The 15,668-nt window shown below is 42.1% G+C and overlaps 1 protein-coding gene across 6 annotated transcripts; it reads left to right on the forward strand.

Annotated features, from left to right (window-relative positions):
* The first annotated feature begins 1,002 nt into the window (after positions 1 to 1,002).
* On the forward strand, positions 1,003 to 12,642 carry LOC118400195 (6-phosphofructo-2-kinase/fructose-2,6-bisphosphatase 2-like). Of its 6 annotated transcripts, XM_035796786.2 has the most exons (16): positions 1,005 to 1,470; positions 1,997 to 2,124; positions 2,836 to 2,961; positions 3,317 to 3,413; positions 5,785 to 5,851; positions 5,948 to 6,022; positions 6,213 to 6,269; positions 6,414 to 6,538; positions 7,842 to 8,049; positions 8,373 to 8,519; positions 8,748 to 8,852; positions 8,948 to 9,077; positions 9,164 to 9,226; positions 9,383 to 9,447; positions 9,965 to 10,120; positions 11,424 to 12,642. In XM_035796786.2, exons 2-16 carry the CDS (start codon positions 2,037 to 2,039, stop codon positions 11,484 to 11,486), a joined length of 1,572 nt encoding a protein of 523 aa, XP_035652679.1. In that variant the 5' UTR covers positions 1,005 to 1,470; positions 1,997 to 2,036; the 3' UTR covers positions 11,487 to 12,642. The 6 variants fall into 6 exon arrangements, 5 of the variants coding, with proteins under 5 accessions (XP_035652678.1, XP_035652679.1, XP_035652677.1 ...); XM_035796785.2 differs by having other exon boundaries at positions 1,003 to 1,489; positions 9,965 to 12,642; XM_035796784.2 differs by having other exon boundaries at positions 9,965 to 12,642.
* The last annotated feature ends 3,026 nt before the right edge of the window (positions 12,643 to 15,668 follow it).

Below are 15,668 nucleotides of genomic sequence, written 5' to 3' on the forward strand. Positions count from 1 at the left end.
AAGCCAAACCATGTCATAACCGCTACACACAGCCTACATCGTTGTCCCCATATTAGCTAAAGTAACGAGCTAGTCAACATAAACCTGCTACAATCATTCAGTAAAGTTAGTGTATAGTCAGTAAGCAGTTACACCAGCGGCCTCTGGTGGCAGTACATTAATAAAACCAAAAGCTTACCTTGACTTGGTAGAGTTCCAGTGTTGTGTTGGATAGACATAGCCAGCTAGCTAACATAGCATCCCGCTGTTTGAGCAGAGTGTCTGCGTAACCAAACGAGCCAGCTGCCTTTGCTAGCTAAATAAGTGAAAGTGATTTTTTTTTTACTCTCTTTCTCTCTCTTGCTTCTTTATTTTTGAAGAAATTAATTTGTTGAAAACTGTTCAACTACTGTCTTTCTCTCTTTGAGTCAACTACTCCCCACATTTTATGCACTGCAGGGCTAGCTAGCTGTAGCTTATGCGTTCACTACTAGATTCATTCTCTGATCCTTTGGTTGGGTGGACAACATGTCAGTTCATGCTGCAAGAGCTCTGATAGGTTGGAGGATGTCCTCCGGAACCTGTCATAATTACTGTGTAAGTCTATGGAAGGGGGTGAGAACCAAGAGCCTACTAGGTGTTGTATTGAAGTCAATGTACCAAGAAGAGGTTGGAAGCAAGCTGTCCCCCGGCTACACCATGGTGCTTCCCAGGAGTGCTGTTGGGGCTACTGTAGACCTTTATTGCAAAACAGTGTGTTTTAATCATTTATTTGGTGACATGAATATGTTTAGTATAGTTTTATCTAACTTTTTTAATGTTTTACAATTTTTATAAAATTCACTGAGGAGGATGGTTCTCCCCTTCCTCTGAGGAGCCTCCACTGTTCCTGCAGGAACTCCCCCCTCGAGCATCCCATGTTCTGCTAAGCAAATGCGCTAATTGTATAGTTTGATAAAGACCTTCAATAGGCTGATGATTGTATTATTACTGCTGTCTGGTCAATGCATATAATCCGATGTTTACTGCCTTTGCGCTTCAGAGGTCTGCATATTATGAAGATTACGGTAAGGAAATTGTGACTCAGGCACACCTCAATGCTTTTCTGGTTTGGAAGGTGTAGTCAATAGTTACCACAGCCACAAAGTCATAAACTCCGCCTATTTCTACAATGTATCTTAAAATGTGATTTAAAACCTAATGTTAACGACACTTTTAGTCTTTTGCCTAACCCTATCTTTAAATTAAGACCAAAAAGCACATTTGTGTTTACATGAATTACAATATATTTGGACTGTGTGGCTGTGGTAATTAGTGGAAGAGCATCAACCGGGTCCGCGCCACCAACATACGAAGGACAGCATCGACCTCGACCAGACATTCGCAACGCAGGCTTTAGTGGGACAGAAACATCGTAGAGCCAAAGATCGCGTATCCGTCGTCAGATTAACCTTTTCAGTTCTAATTGCCTCATCGTCTCGCACATTGCAGGTAAATTGCAATAACTTTGGTGAGTGTATGTGTGCGAAACAACCAATAAGCCTATTATCAGTGTTCCAGACAGACATTTTAAGACCCCGGCCCGAGACTACCATTGCACTACAGTAGTGTCGTCGCATAACGTGCTGCGGTAAATGGCTTCCTTTAGCATCATTTAGTGATGTCCGTTTTTAGTGCGTGTGCTATTTTTGATGATAGCCTCAGATATGGTCGCCCAGTAGGCTACATACAGTGCAGTGGCTGTGAAGATCAATGTCTCCCTCACTTTGCTGTGTTACTATGTTCTTGAAGGCTGTGGGCAGAATATAAAAGTAGCCTATATTACAGCAATATGTCAAGTCGTATACCATTACTTTGTCATATATTTGAAAGTTAATATCGAACTCATATTACTTAATGTATTTAAGTGCTTTTACATTTTATACCAGTACATCAACTTTAATGTAATTGAATATTGTTCAGATCTTTTAATAAATCAACCTTCTGTTTCTGATTGTCTGGGGTGATGCTCTTCTAGAGCCTTTGGAAACCTGGCTCAACAAGGACACAACTTCACCATGTCAGAAACCATTCAGAGAAAGACTGGCTTGGCCAACTCTGCTGAAGCCAAGAAAACAGAGCTCAGAATTAATGAGAAGAAATGCTGTAAGTACTGATAAGTCTCCCATAGAAAAATCTTCAATGCAGGAGAGCTGTGCACAGGCAGGGTCATGAGCAGGACGGGCATCAATTCCTCTGCAGTCTGCGTGATTGCCTCAGGTTGTTTTGACTGGCACAGAATGAGTCTGCAGGTGTTGTTTTGGCTTTATCTCTGAAAGCTGTCCCTATGCCTGACATTCAACACATGTAGCTGATGCACACATTCTCAAGCAAATGAGTTTGAAAGAAATACAAGTGCATCAATAATATTGTGAGAGATTAGTCTTCTCTGAAAATGATTCCTTTGGCATATCTTGGACAAATTATTCATTCTCTTTCCACATCATATTTGTATAATGCATATTATAGTGAAATATGATCATAATTAGCCCATATTCTGAACAGTATTCCTGTTGTGTCCGTAATTGATATGAGAATAGCAAACTATGGCTTGCCAGTGCACTTTGATCTATCCCTTTTCATCTGAGTATATAGTACATGGGAAATCAAGGACAATAAATGAATCCAGTGATGTTTGATCACACCAACCAGCCACTTTGATAGTTCAATTGTTTTGCCTTATCTACTGTATCTCATTTCATTGTCAGGGATGTGTATCATTTTGTAGGTATACTGTATAGACAGTATACAGTAGTATCTGATGTAGTACAATGTGAATACACTATATTATGTATGTCTGTCTGTCTTTTTGTTCAGCATGGGCATCCTACATGACAAACTCTCCCACAGTGATTGTAATGATCGGCCTACCTGCCAGGGGAAAGACCTACATGTCTAAGAAACTGACACGGTACCTCAACTGGATAGGGGTGCCAACCAAAGGTGAGTGGGGGAAGAGCCTCTCTACAACGTAACTTTTGAAGACATTAGACATGTCCATTTAAGTCTTCCATTATGACAGCCTATTGACTATTAACCCTCTGGTTTTTGAGAGATCTTTAAATAAGCACATGACTCAACTTTAAATCACAAGTGTATTGTGGCCTACGAAGTAAGGTACTTTCATTAGTTAGGCAACTGTCAAGTTTTAAAGCTCCTGAGAACTGAGACGCCCCATGTTGAAAAGGATCCTACTTTAAACCCGTCCCATTTCTATGAAAGGAGACAGTAGACCATGTAGACACTGATAAAAGCTAGTCATAACTCTATTGTTGATGCCATTTTGTTCGTTTTGTAGTGTTTAACTTGGGTGTCTACCGCCGAGAGGCCGTCAAAGCTTACAAGTCCTACGACTTCTTCAGGCACGACAACAAGGAAGCCATGGAAATAAGGAAGTAAGTTACATTTGTTTTGTTCATATGCATGAGTCATACTGAAAAAGCAGTCAGAACTGCGTTGTACACCTTAGTTCACATATGAGAGCCAAAGTTTTGTATAAATCGTCAAATGTTAGGAAGACCATCATTAATCAAGTATTGTGTCTCCATCAGCTTGGTCAGATCTGAGTCAATCTCATTACTCCAGCAGTATTCCAGGTTCTTTCATGCTTGATTTCACACATTTACTTTGCAGCGTTGGGTGCTGCGTCAATGGCTAATGTGTTTCTGAATCAACACGCTGTCTGCTGTGCAAGCAGTTATTCAGTGTACAAAATACTCATATTCTATTAACAGAATACAGTGCACTCAAAGTATTCAGACCCCTTCCTTTTTTCCACAATTTGCTATTTACTAATTTACAGCCTTATTCTAAAATTGATTTGAGGAAAAAATGTATTCAATGTATCAAATACCACATAAAACAAAGCAAAAACACGTTTTTAGATTTGTTTTGCAAATGTATTACAAATAAAAACAAAAATACCGTATTTACATAAGTATTCAGACCCTTTGCTATGAGACTAGCAATTGAGCTCAGATGCATCTTTTACCATTGATTATTCTTGAGATGTTTCTACAACTTGATTGGAGTCCACAAGGGGGGAAATACAATTGATTGGACATGATTTGGAAAGGCACACACCTGTCCATATAAGGTCCCACAGTTGACAGTGCATGTCAAAGCAAAGACCAAGCCATGAGGTCATAGGAGTTGCCCGTAGAGCTCAGAGACAGGATTGTGTATAGGCACATATCCAGGGAAGGGTACCAAAATAATTCTGCCGCATTGAAGGTCCTCAAGAACACAGTGGCCTCCATCATTCTTAAAAGGACAAAGTTTGGAACCACCAAGACTCTTCTTAGAGCTGACCACCAGGCCAAACTGAGCAATCGGGGGAGAAGGGCCTTGGTCAGGGCCTCGATGGTCACTCTGACAGAGCTCCAGAGTTCCTCTGTGGAGATGGAAGAACCTTCCAGAAGGACAAGCATCTCTGCAGCACTCCACCAATCAGGCCTTTATGGTAGAGTGGCTAGATGGAAGCCACTCCTCAGTAAAATGCACATGCCAGCCTGCTTGGAGTTTGCCAAAAGGCACCTAAAGGACTCTCAGACCATGAGAAACAATATTCTCTGGTCTGATAAAACCAAGATTGAACTCTTTGGACTGAATGGTGGTGGCAGCATCATGCTGTGGGGATGTTTTTCAGTGGCAGGGACTGTGAGACTTGTCATGATCGAGGGAAAGATGAACGGCACAAAGCACCGAGAGATCCTTGAAAACCTTCTACAGAGCGCACAGGACCTCAGACTGTGGCGAATGTTCACCTTCTAACAGGACAACGACGCTAAACACACAGCCAATACAACGCAGGAGTGGCTTCGGGACACGTCTCATTGTCCTTGAGTGGCCCAGCAGAGCCCGGACTTGTACCCAATCGAAACATCTCTGGAAAGACCTGAAAATAGCTGTGCAGCAACGCTCCCCAGCCAACATGACAAAGCTTGAGAGGATATGCAAAGAAGAATGGGAGGAACTCCCCAAATACAGCTGTGCCAAGCTTGTAGCGTCATACCCAAGAAGATTTGAGGCTGTAATCGCTGCCAAAGGTCCTTCAACAAAGTACTGAGTAATTGTGATGTTTTTTTAATTTATACATTTGCAAACATTTCTAAAAACCTGTTTTTCCTTTGTCATTATGGGGTATTGTGTGTAGATGAGGGGGGACCAATTCAATCCATTTTAGAATAAGGCTGTAACAAAATGTGGAAAAGGTCAAGGGGTCTGAATACTTTCCGAATGCTCTGTGTGTGTGTGTGTGCAGGATTCAAACTGAAATGTGCTTTGTTTTTCATAGTAATTTGTGATGGATTACTATTTTCCAACTAGCTGAACGTTTTCTAAGCACAAAAATGTATCCAGTATAATCACTGAATGAGGACGGCATCCAAATAGGCTCAGAAAGTGAATGTAGTTGTCTGTGTAGAGAATTGCCCTTTATGGACCTGTAAACGGCTTTACTGTTCTTGACATCACAGAATGCTGATCTAAAATATACTGCTGCTGCTGTCACTCTTCTGCTCGTATGAGCCTTGCAAAATGTTGAATCGGTATGTTCTGTCACTGTTCCATCAGTGTTACTATTCAGAAGAAAGATAGGCATACGGTAGATCACTCTGGTCTTCTGGCCCGCTTCCCTTACAATCAAACACGAAATGAGCAAATAAATGATACAGGGGCCGTTAAGATAACGTATAGTAGTTTGGATTGCATACCTGCCCCCTTTGCTGCAGACAACTGTAACTGTATTTCCCTCCTCTCCCACAGACAGTGTGCCCTGGTAGCCCTGGAGGATGTGAAGGGATATCTAACTGAAGAAGGTGGACAAATCGCTGTACGGCATTTGCTCTCATTTTGGTTCGTTTTTTGTCTGCTCAATATATTTGACATTTATCCACCAGTTTTGTGATGTTTGCTTTGCTTTGATTAGGTATTTGATGCAACAAACACAACAAGGGAGAGGAGAGACCTCATTCTTGATTTTGGGAAAGAGAATGCATTCAAGGTAACGTGCAATGTGCTAAATTGCCAAATATAGTTTTGTGTTTGAATTGTATCTCCATATAACATTACTGTATTATGGACCGGCATTTAATATTGAGATGAATCTGATAGTTTGTGGTCATGGGACTCTGCATCCAGCCCTGTGGTGAGACAGTATATTGTTGTAGTCTGAGCTATTTTCTTTCCAACAGGTGTTCTTTGTGGAGTCAGTGTGTGACGACCCAGAAGTCATTGCTGCTAATATTCTGGTATGTTCCGATTGTAATGCTTTACTATGACCCCACGCCACGGTCAAAACTATAACCTATTTATACATTGACTATATCCCTGCTATGTGACTGACGACTTTCATTGTTTCTTTGCCCACATTCTAATGTGTTATCTCTATACAGGAAGTGAAGGTATCCAGTCCAGACTACCCAGAGAGGCACAGAGAGAGAGTGATGGATGACTTTCTCAAACGCATAGAGTGCTATAAGGTTACATACCAACCTTTGGATCCCGATGATTATGACAAGTAAGAATGACCAAAGCATATAGTCTATCTCAGTGTTTTGCATTTGAATAGGAGTTTGCCAGGGGGGCTCCGTAGCCTTTTTTGGTTGGGGGGCCCCCCACCTCGTGGCAACAAAATATAGCGGCTCCCCCTCTTGATGGTGGAGAGATAAATGTACTATTTAAAGTTAATTTCCTACAATTCTACCCATTTTGCCTTGGGTGGAGATAATTGTTTGCAATTGTATAACACATTTAATCTAATTATACTCTTCTTTTTTTAATGGGGCAGAGAGAAAAACAGTGCAGTTTTAAAGCTAATACCCTGCAATTCTACACATTTTGCCATGATTTATGCCATGTTAATATATCTGAGTGGGAGTGACTAACAAATTCAATGAGTGCCCCCTGGCGGTCAGGGCACCTGGGCACGTGCCCTGCGTGGTATTTGGCCATGATTACTGCAAGTTTAGATTGCTGTCTATGTAACTGATGTGAAATGGCTAGCTAGTTAGCGGTGGTGGGCGCTAATAGCGTTTCAATCGGTGAGTCCTTGAAGTAGTGGTTCCCCTTCCTCTGCAAGGGTTTTTGTGGAGCGATGGGTAATGATGCTTCGTGGGTGACTGTTGTTGATGTGTGCAGAGGGTCCCTGGTTCGAGCCCGGGTATGGGCGAGGGGACGGACTAAAGTTATACTGTTACGTTGATGCTGTTGACCCGGATCACTGGTTGCTGTGGAAAAGGAGGAGGTCAAAAGGGGGGTGAGTGAAACCGATGTGAAATGGCTAGTTAGTTAGCGGTGGTGCGTGCTGATAGTGTTTCAATCGGTGACGTCACTCGCTCTGAGACCTTGAAGTAGTGGTTCCCCTTGCTCTGCAAGGGCCGCAGCTTTTGTGTAGTGATGGGTAACGATGCTTCGTGGGTGACTGTTGTCTGTGTGCAGAGGGTCCCTGGTTCGAGCCCGGGTATGGGCGAAGGGACGGACGTAAAGTTATACTGTTACATCTACATGAGTGACGTAAGAGAGAAACTGCTGATGCATAACCAATTTTATATATTTCACCTGGTGTTTTTCTATAATTTCTCTCAGTTGAAACCACAACTGAGTTGTTTTATTTTTTTGAGTCAGGGCCCCCTAGCGGCCGGGCCCCTAAGCGGCCGCTTGCCTCAATTAGAGGCAAGAACTGTTAATACGGATCATTTGTTATTCCTAGTAGGCGTTAACATTAATTCTCTAGAATTCCTGTAAATTTGCTGCAACAGTTCAGATGTAAGCCGCCAGGTGGATACAGAATACAGACAATTGTGTTACTGTGTATCCCGTAGGGACCTATCCTTCATCAAGGTGGAGAATGTGGGCCGGCGCTTCCTGGTGAACCGGGTACAGGACTACATCCAGAGTAAGATAGTGTACTACCTCATGAACATCCAAGTGCACTCTCACTCCCTCTACCTGTGCCGGCATGGAGAGAGCAATCACAACATGGAGGGCCGTATCGGAGGTGACTCGGAGCTCTCCCCAGGAGGAAAACAGGTATGTGTCCTGTCTGCCATAACGGTTAGGCCCGTTCTGGAGAACAGTCAGCATGACACTGACCCCTGTATTTGAGTCAGTGGACCCTACCAGTTTCTATTTGGATTTAGTTACAGCTAATGGAAAATACTAATTAAAGCTCCTGTACTTTGAATTTGAGTAAACACTGGTAATCTGATCATGTAATTATGATGTACTCTTAGTTAATAGCATGTTTACGACCATGTACAGTAAATCGTACCCTGATGGATGGGCTTGTTATTGAAACTAATCTCTCTTCACTAGTTTTACTGTATCTTTCTCATTTGCCCCCTCTGGTCCAGTTTGCTTATGCCTTGCACAGCTTCATTGAGGAGCACAAACTGTCTGACTTGAAGGTATGGACTAGCCAGCTGAGACGCACCATCCAGACTGCTGAGGAGCTGATTGTGCCCTACGAACAGTGGAAGATCCTCAATGAGATTGATGCTGTCAGTGCTGACTTCACCTCTGATCTCTCACTTATCACTGGTCTAACATAATTAATACCATGGGGGTTTAATTTAGGTAGACACCTTTTGTGATGAAAACGAACTTGTTCTGTGATAAAGGACTTGTAATATTCCATGTTTGTATAATAATAATGAATGATTTATCATTACCTGTCAACTCAACTGACAAGGCACATTTTCCAGAGTTTTCTCTTTCCTGTCTGTTAGGGTGTGTGTGAGGAGATGACCTATGATATGATCCAGAAATCCTTCCCAGAGGAGTTTGCCCTGAGGGACCAGGACAAGTACCACTACCGCTACCCAGGGGGAGAGGTAAAGTCCTACCCTCTTACCACTTTTCTGGGGCCCTGTTCCTGCCAGGGAGAGGAATCACTAAGGCTCAGTGTGTCCCCTCTCCCTCCCTGTAGTCCTACCAGGACCTGGTGCAGCGGTTAGAGCCTGTCATCATGGAGCTAGAGAGACAGGGCAACGTGCTGGTTATCTGTCACCAGGCTGTCATGCGCTGCCTGCTGGCCTACTTCTTGGATAAGAGTGCAGGTGGGTGAGCACACACCGCACAGTACACTTTTACTGACAGTTTCACAAACACCAGAGGTAATGACACTTTATTTTGTCTTTCATAGATGACCTGCCCTACCTGAAATGTCCACTGCACACAGTGCTCAAACTCACTCCTGTTGCGTATGGTAAGTCTTTGTGTTCATTAGACTAAATGCTGAACAAATTGTTCTGACAATTATTTTATGCATGTTCACATCTGAGTTCCTGTTCCTCTATCACCACGTGTCGTTTGTATTGCAATTAGGAACGGGTCACATCAATTTCTCTGCAACTTTCCCCAGGCTGTAAAGTGGAAATGTTTTATCTTAATGTGAAGGCAGTGAACACACATCGCGACCGACCACTTGTGAGTAACATTGCACGTTATCCTCAGTGGCAAGGCTCTGCTCTGTTCTGCTCACATATCACATGCTTCACTGAACATCTTTTTGGTTATTTTTCCTCTTTAACCAAACTAGCTCAAGCTACAGTATGTCTGGTTAAATGAGTAGTTAGTGTGACTTTATATTTAACTTGGGAGGCAGTTATAACTGATCATATTTCCCTGCTTGCAAACACCACCACCAATGCTCTGGTCCCCTTTAATAACTGACTTGTATTGATTGGTATACAACACAGTGTGGTGCAAAGGACAACAGTCTTTGCACCATAACCTTTGCCCCCTGAAGTTGCTTTTAGATTGTCTTTTTTTTGCAGAATCACCTTTTTCTTGTCTAATAGCATTTTTTTTTTCTTGTGTGTGTGGTGGTTGGTCAAGGAAAACTATCGTTTGATTGCTGTGTTTTGGGGAATTGTCCCAGTAACGTTGGGTGTGCCCGGGTCTCTTTCTTTAATGCACCTGGTGTTTCCCCATCTCCAACCAGGATAATGTCCCGAGGGACCCAGCTCCCATGCTGCTCCGACGGAATAGTTATACCCCCCTGTCCAGTCTCGACCAGTTCAAGCGGCCCAGGCTCTACAGTGCCGGCAACCGGCCCTGGCTCCCTGAGATGCCAGAGGGGATGCTGCAGCAAAGCCAAGTTAGTGTCAAAAATTGGCACCCACTTAATGAATCACTCTTAATTCAACTCGGTCACCTCCCTCTTCCCACCTGCCACCCTCACCCCAAGCCAATCCCTCTTTATCCTTAGCATCCCCTCACCCTTAAATCCCTTTGATAATCCAGACATGTTGTGGTCTTGTTGGTGGCTTCTCCTCTTTATATTATGTCTGTCTCTCCTCCAACATCAGCTGTTTGTCTTGCATGGTCTCCCCTTGTCTTCATAGGCTGTATGTCTCCAGCTTGAATATGCATAGCACTATTCCTATCCCAAACAAACTGCACCTCTTATACTCATTTACGTCTTCTGAATATCATTCCAGAAGATACACAGTTAAAACGTCTTCCAGTAAGCAGGTGTTATACATTAGTCAGTTAAATCCAGCTGGTGATCCTAGGAGAAGCATGCTCTGTACAACAATTAGCTTCAGAGCTCAATACCACACAAGGACAGTAAATATAGACATGTTGATGTTTTGAAATGCATATTCAACGTTTCTTGTTGTGGTGCAAGTGTGTTGGTTCAATTTGGTTTGTTGTGAGTTCAGTACTATAGCTAGTCCCCCCATTTGTGTCTCTTCCTTTTGTCCCTTCCTGTCTGTCTGTCATTACAGCCTCGTATAGGAAGCTGTTTTCTGTGAGTATTTTAGATATATTCCTGCAGAAGGTTTCTGTTTAAGCAATAGGGCCCAAGGGGGTGTGGTATATGGCCAATATACCACAGTTAAGGGCTGTTCTTAAGTACGACGCAACGTAGAGTGCCTGGATATATCACTTAGCCATATATCACAAACCCCAGAGGTGCCTTATTGCTATTATAAACTGGGTAGCAACATAATTATAACAGTAGACAAGTCATTTTGCTTCTACGCATGGTATATTGTCTGATATACCACAGCTTTTAGCCAATCAGCATTCAGGGTGCTAATTACCCAGTTTATAATTTCATTTATTCACATGAGACTAATCTCAAACAATGGATTATGTATCATCTTTAAATAATATTGGCATATGATGAGATGCTGTATCAAAATGTTCAGTTACTGATAGTACTAATAATTTTGTTCCCTCTCTGTAGTATAATGATGATGGTGTATCATGAGAGATTTTCCCAAGCAGAGATCTCTGTGCGTTGGTTTTTCTGAAGCAAACCTCTAGTAGTAATGGAAGACCTGTCTTTTTTTTTTAAGTCAATGATTAATCAGACTGCTCTGAAACGCGTTAAAATAGTGATAGAAAAGAGACCAGGAATATTATATGAGTCATGTCTGTTCTGTTTGAAGGACTCCCTGTGTGAAGGAGTCGACTATGACAGCCCAGAAACTAGTGGCTGTTTCCGCTTCTGAGTGACTACGAAGTCACCTTCATGTTCAGCTGGTGCCTCAGTTTCTCCCTGTGACCTGAAGCTCATCATCATCCCCTCCTCCATTTCTCTGCATGCCAAACCTCTGGAACAACTGGTGGAATACTGTAACCAAATAAAAGCAGTTGTAGAAACATCTCACGGATGATCATTGGAAACAGGATGCACCTGAGCTCAATTTCGATTCTCATAGCAAAGGGTCTGAATACTTATGTAAATAAGGTGTTTCAACCTGTTTTCGCTTTGTCATTATGGGGTATTGTGTGTAGATTGCTGAGGATAATTTATTTATTTAATTCATTTTAGAATAAGGCTGTAACGTAACAAAATGTGGGAAAAAATCTAGTGGGCTGAATAATTTCCGATGGTACTGTGAGGGCGGCAGGGTAGCCTAGTGGTTAGAGCGTTGGACTAGTAACCGGAAGGTTGTGAGTTCAAACCCCTGAGCTGACAAGGTACGAATCTGTCGTTCTGCCCCTGAACAGGCAGTTAACCCACCCAGGCCGTCATTGAAAATAAGAATGTGTTCTTAACTGACTTTCCTGGTTAAATAAAGGTCAAATTAAATTAAAACATGTTTTTTAAAAATATATATATTATATATAATTTTAGATTAGAAGTTAGTCCAGTGCTCTTTAAAAATTAAATGATTGTATACTGAAATGGTCACATTTCTTAATGTTGCAAGTTATTTCCTGTGCCTTTTGGGGCATGCTGCATAATAAATATGTGTATCATCATACACATGAAGGTTCCAAATAAATGTCAAGAGGTGTGACTATATATTTGATAGTTTTCCACGGATGGCCTGCTCTGCTCAAGAATGTACTGTATTCAATACACGGCTGTGTGAATTTTAACATGCCAAATGTTGCCTGTTGATATGGACTTCATTGCATCAATCAGCTAGTTTAGCATTGTTGAATTGTATTTAAGATGTTTCTCCAGTAATTGTATTAAAGAATCAATGAAGATATAAAACAGATGTAATTGTTCTCTCCTTTTTGTGTGTGAGTTTTGGGGAAGGAGGTATCAGGTTTCAAGTTCATTCCCTACTCTTTGTAGGTATTCTGCCCTTGAGTTGCGTTCCCAGACAGATAGCTAACAACTAAGTCTTCAATAAAACTCCCAAGGCGTGACTTGACTTTTCTTGAATTAATATATTGAAACGTTTATGTTGTGAAACTGCAAAATACAGAAAAGAATATACTTTAGTGTTCAATTCACACCGACATACTGTAGATGTACATTAAACATTTGAAGTTTCATAAATACAAAGCACGCGCTAAGGTACCATGCATCTGGCATGATGCCAAACCATATAGCTAATTGTTAACCATATGGTAATTGCTCCTTTCATTACTCTAATAATGTATAACCATATATGTAGAATAACAAAGCATATTACACTAAAAACAGTAACAAAACTACAGTATTGTATATTTTACAATTCGTTTGCATGAAGCATTAGCAAAGTAATACAGCTAACGACATACACAAAAGGCATTGCAATTTGTGAGTAAATGCAACCAACATTGATATGTAAGAAACTCTCAATAACAAGATTATCATCATTAGCTAAATGCTTGAATCGAACTTACAAACAAATATTTTTCTAAGGCTGAATGAAGCGTGACAAGAAATAACTACATTGAAAGACCTGCACCGTAGCGTTGTTTGTAGCTGCTTCTATGCGTGCAAAACAAATTCTGAACTTCCCGTTTGCGTTGTCTTTCTAAGTACCAGAAAGCGCCACTAGGGGGCAAATAACACCATTGAACACAATGAAAATCCAATTTAACCATTGTAATAAAATAATCTGTTACCTTCTAACAGGATGGCAGCACACTCCCCGCCTGGTATAATGAAATTGTGCCACTATTAAATAAAACAAATCAATAAACAAATAATGTCCTTTCTATTTTAATCTTTTGTCTCTAGGATGCTTCAGAAAGAAGAACAACAATCTCTGAGATTGGTCTCAGAAACACCTTAGCAGCTCCTTGCTTGACAATTTTTAGTTCTACTTTCCTAACCTTTTTGTCAGTACTGGGAAAGGTTTTGACCACAAGCCCGACTGGCCAGTCATTTCTGTGTGCCTGACTGTCTTTCAATAAGACAACATCTCCCACTTTTACATTTGGCTTTTCTGCTGTCCATTTTCTGCGTCGCTGCAGCGTTGTCAGGTACTCCTGTCTCCACCTTTTCCAAAAGGTGTCAGCGAGACACTGGACTTGCTTCCACTGTTTTCCTTTTTCAATGCATTTGAATTCCTCTCTGAAGGCTTCATGTTGCACACAGTGAATGATTGCTGTTTTGGCTTGTGACAACTCACTTGTACCGCATGGTTTATTACAGTCATGCCAGCCTCTGCAGCTGGTGTTGTCTGCACCTTCATGGAAGGATCTTGCAACATGAATTAGTCGTGCTGTGGCTCGATTGAGAGTTTTCCAGCTTGAGAACCTCTCAAAGCGATGAGAGCCGAGTTGAGCTCCAGAAACTTTAGAGGCAAAGACAGTGACGTCTGGTCGAATCTCTGCATCTGTGTGAGGCTCTACAAGGTCAAAATTGATGTTCTCAGGCTTACTCGAGCTTGTTTGGGTCAGGAACGGTGGACCTGAGAACCAACTAGTGTGTTTTAAGAGCGCAGCAAGTATGGGCCTGGTTGCATGGTCTGCTGGATTGCTATCAGTGTTTATATAGCACCACTGATCTGGATGGGTTGACTTCCTGATGCGAGTTATCCTATTGGCAACATAAACATAGAATCTTTTGGTGACATTGTGGATGTAACCGAGAACTATCTTACTGTCTGTGTAGAACTTGGCTGCATGTATATCAATGTCAATTTCGTCTTTGATCAGTTCATACATCTCAACAGCTAGCAAAGCCGCACACAGTTCTAGGCGTGGGATAGTGTGGGCCGGACGAGGGGCCAATTTTGATTTCCCCATGACAAATCCAACATGGCATTGACCTTCCGAGTCAATAACTCTCAGGTAGGCTACCGCTCCTATGGCTACTGTAGAGGCATCCGAGAAGATGTGTAGCTCTCTTCTTTGAGTGGTAGACAAGGAGACTGGGATGTAGGTCCGCTGTATATTCATATGTTCCAACTCCATCAAAGATTCCTTCCACATTTTCCATTCCTCTTCTTTTCCTGTGGGAAGAGGGGCATCCCACTCACTCTGATCAGAAGAGAGTTCTCTGATTAAGGCTTTACCTTGCATTGTTATTGGAGCCACGAACCCAAGGGGGTCATAAAGACTATTCACTGTGGACAGGATGCCTCTCCGCGTAAAAGGCTTCTCATTGTGGGACACCTGGAATGAGAAGCTGTCTGTTTCCAGGTTCCAAGAAAGTCCCAGACTCCGTTGAAAGGGGAGAGGATCCATTCCTAGGTCCAGATCTTTTAAGTCTTTCGCGCGGTCCTCCATAGGGAAGGCTTCCATAACTGTTTTGCTATTGGATGCAATCTTGTGTAGTTTCATGTTGGACTCCGCTAACATTGCTTGTGTTTTTCTTAGAATGTTGACAGCTTCTTCTGTACTAGCTACTGATGTCAGACCATCATCGACGTAGAAGTTCCTCACTACATATTGCTTGGGTTCTGACCCGTGTTCCTTCTCACCCTGTAGCGCTGCTCGTCTCATGCAGTTAATTACCTTAAGTAATCTCTGTGATCCTCACGTACACCAAAACAGTAAAACATTTGTTGCACATCTGCTGTTAGTGCAATGCAATCCTTGCGGAAACGCATTAGGACACCCAAGAGTGTGTTGTTTAAGTCTGGACCACTGAGCAGAACATCGTTAAGTGACACGCCTTGACACAGGATGGCAGCACAGTAGGGCTCAAGATAACTATCAAGCACTACACACAAAACTCATGTCATGTCACTTCAAATACATTATCAGAATATTAACTATATGAGGCTTTAGTATTTCACTGTACTTTGTATTTGACAGATGTATGTACTTGACATACAGACTGTACAGACAGTGAGTCACGTGGCCATGGCTTGCTATATAAAGCAGGCAGACAGGCATCGGGGCATACAGTTACTTTTCGATCGAACTTTAGAATGTTCAAAATTAGTGACCTAGGCAATTTTGAGTGTCGGTGCCAGGCGTCCAGGTTCCAGTATCTCAGAAACGACCGGCCT

This window comes from Oncorhynchus keta, chromosome 21 (genome assembly GCF_023373465.1).
Source record: "Oncorhynchus keta strain PuntledgeMale-10-30-2019 chromosome 21, Oket_V2, whole genome shotgun sequence".
NCBI classification, from domain to species: Eukaryota; Metazoa; Chordata; class Actinopteri; order Salmoniformes; family Salmonidae; genus Oncorhynchus; species Oncorhynchus keta.

Coding starts and splice junctions, on each gene's coding strand:
- LOC118400195 (XM_035796785.2), top strand. CDS start 2,037: ATGTCAGAAACCATTCAGAGAAAGACTGGCTTGGCCAACTCTGCTGAA. Junction 6,023..6,212: donor GGAAAGAGAATGCATTCAAG/GTAACGTGCAAT, acceptor TCTTTCCAACAG/GTGTTCTTTGTGGAGTCAGT. Junction 6,270..6,413: donor TCATTGCTGCTAATATTCTG/GTATGTTCCGAT, acceptor ATCTCTATACAG/GAAGTGAAGGTATCCAGTCC.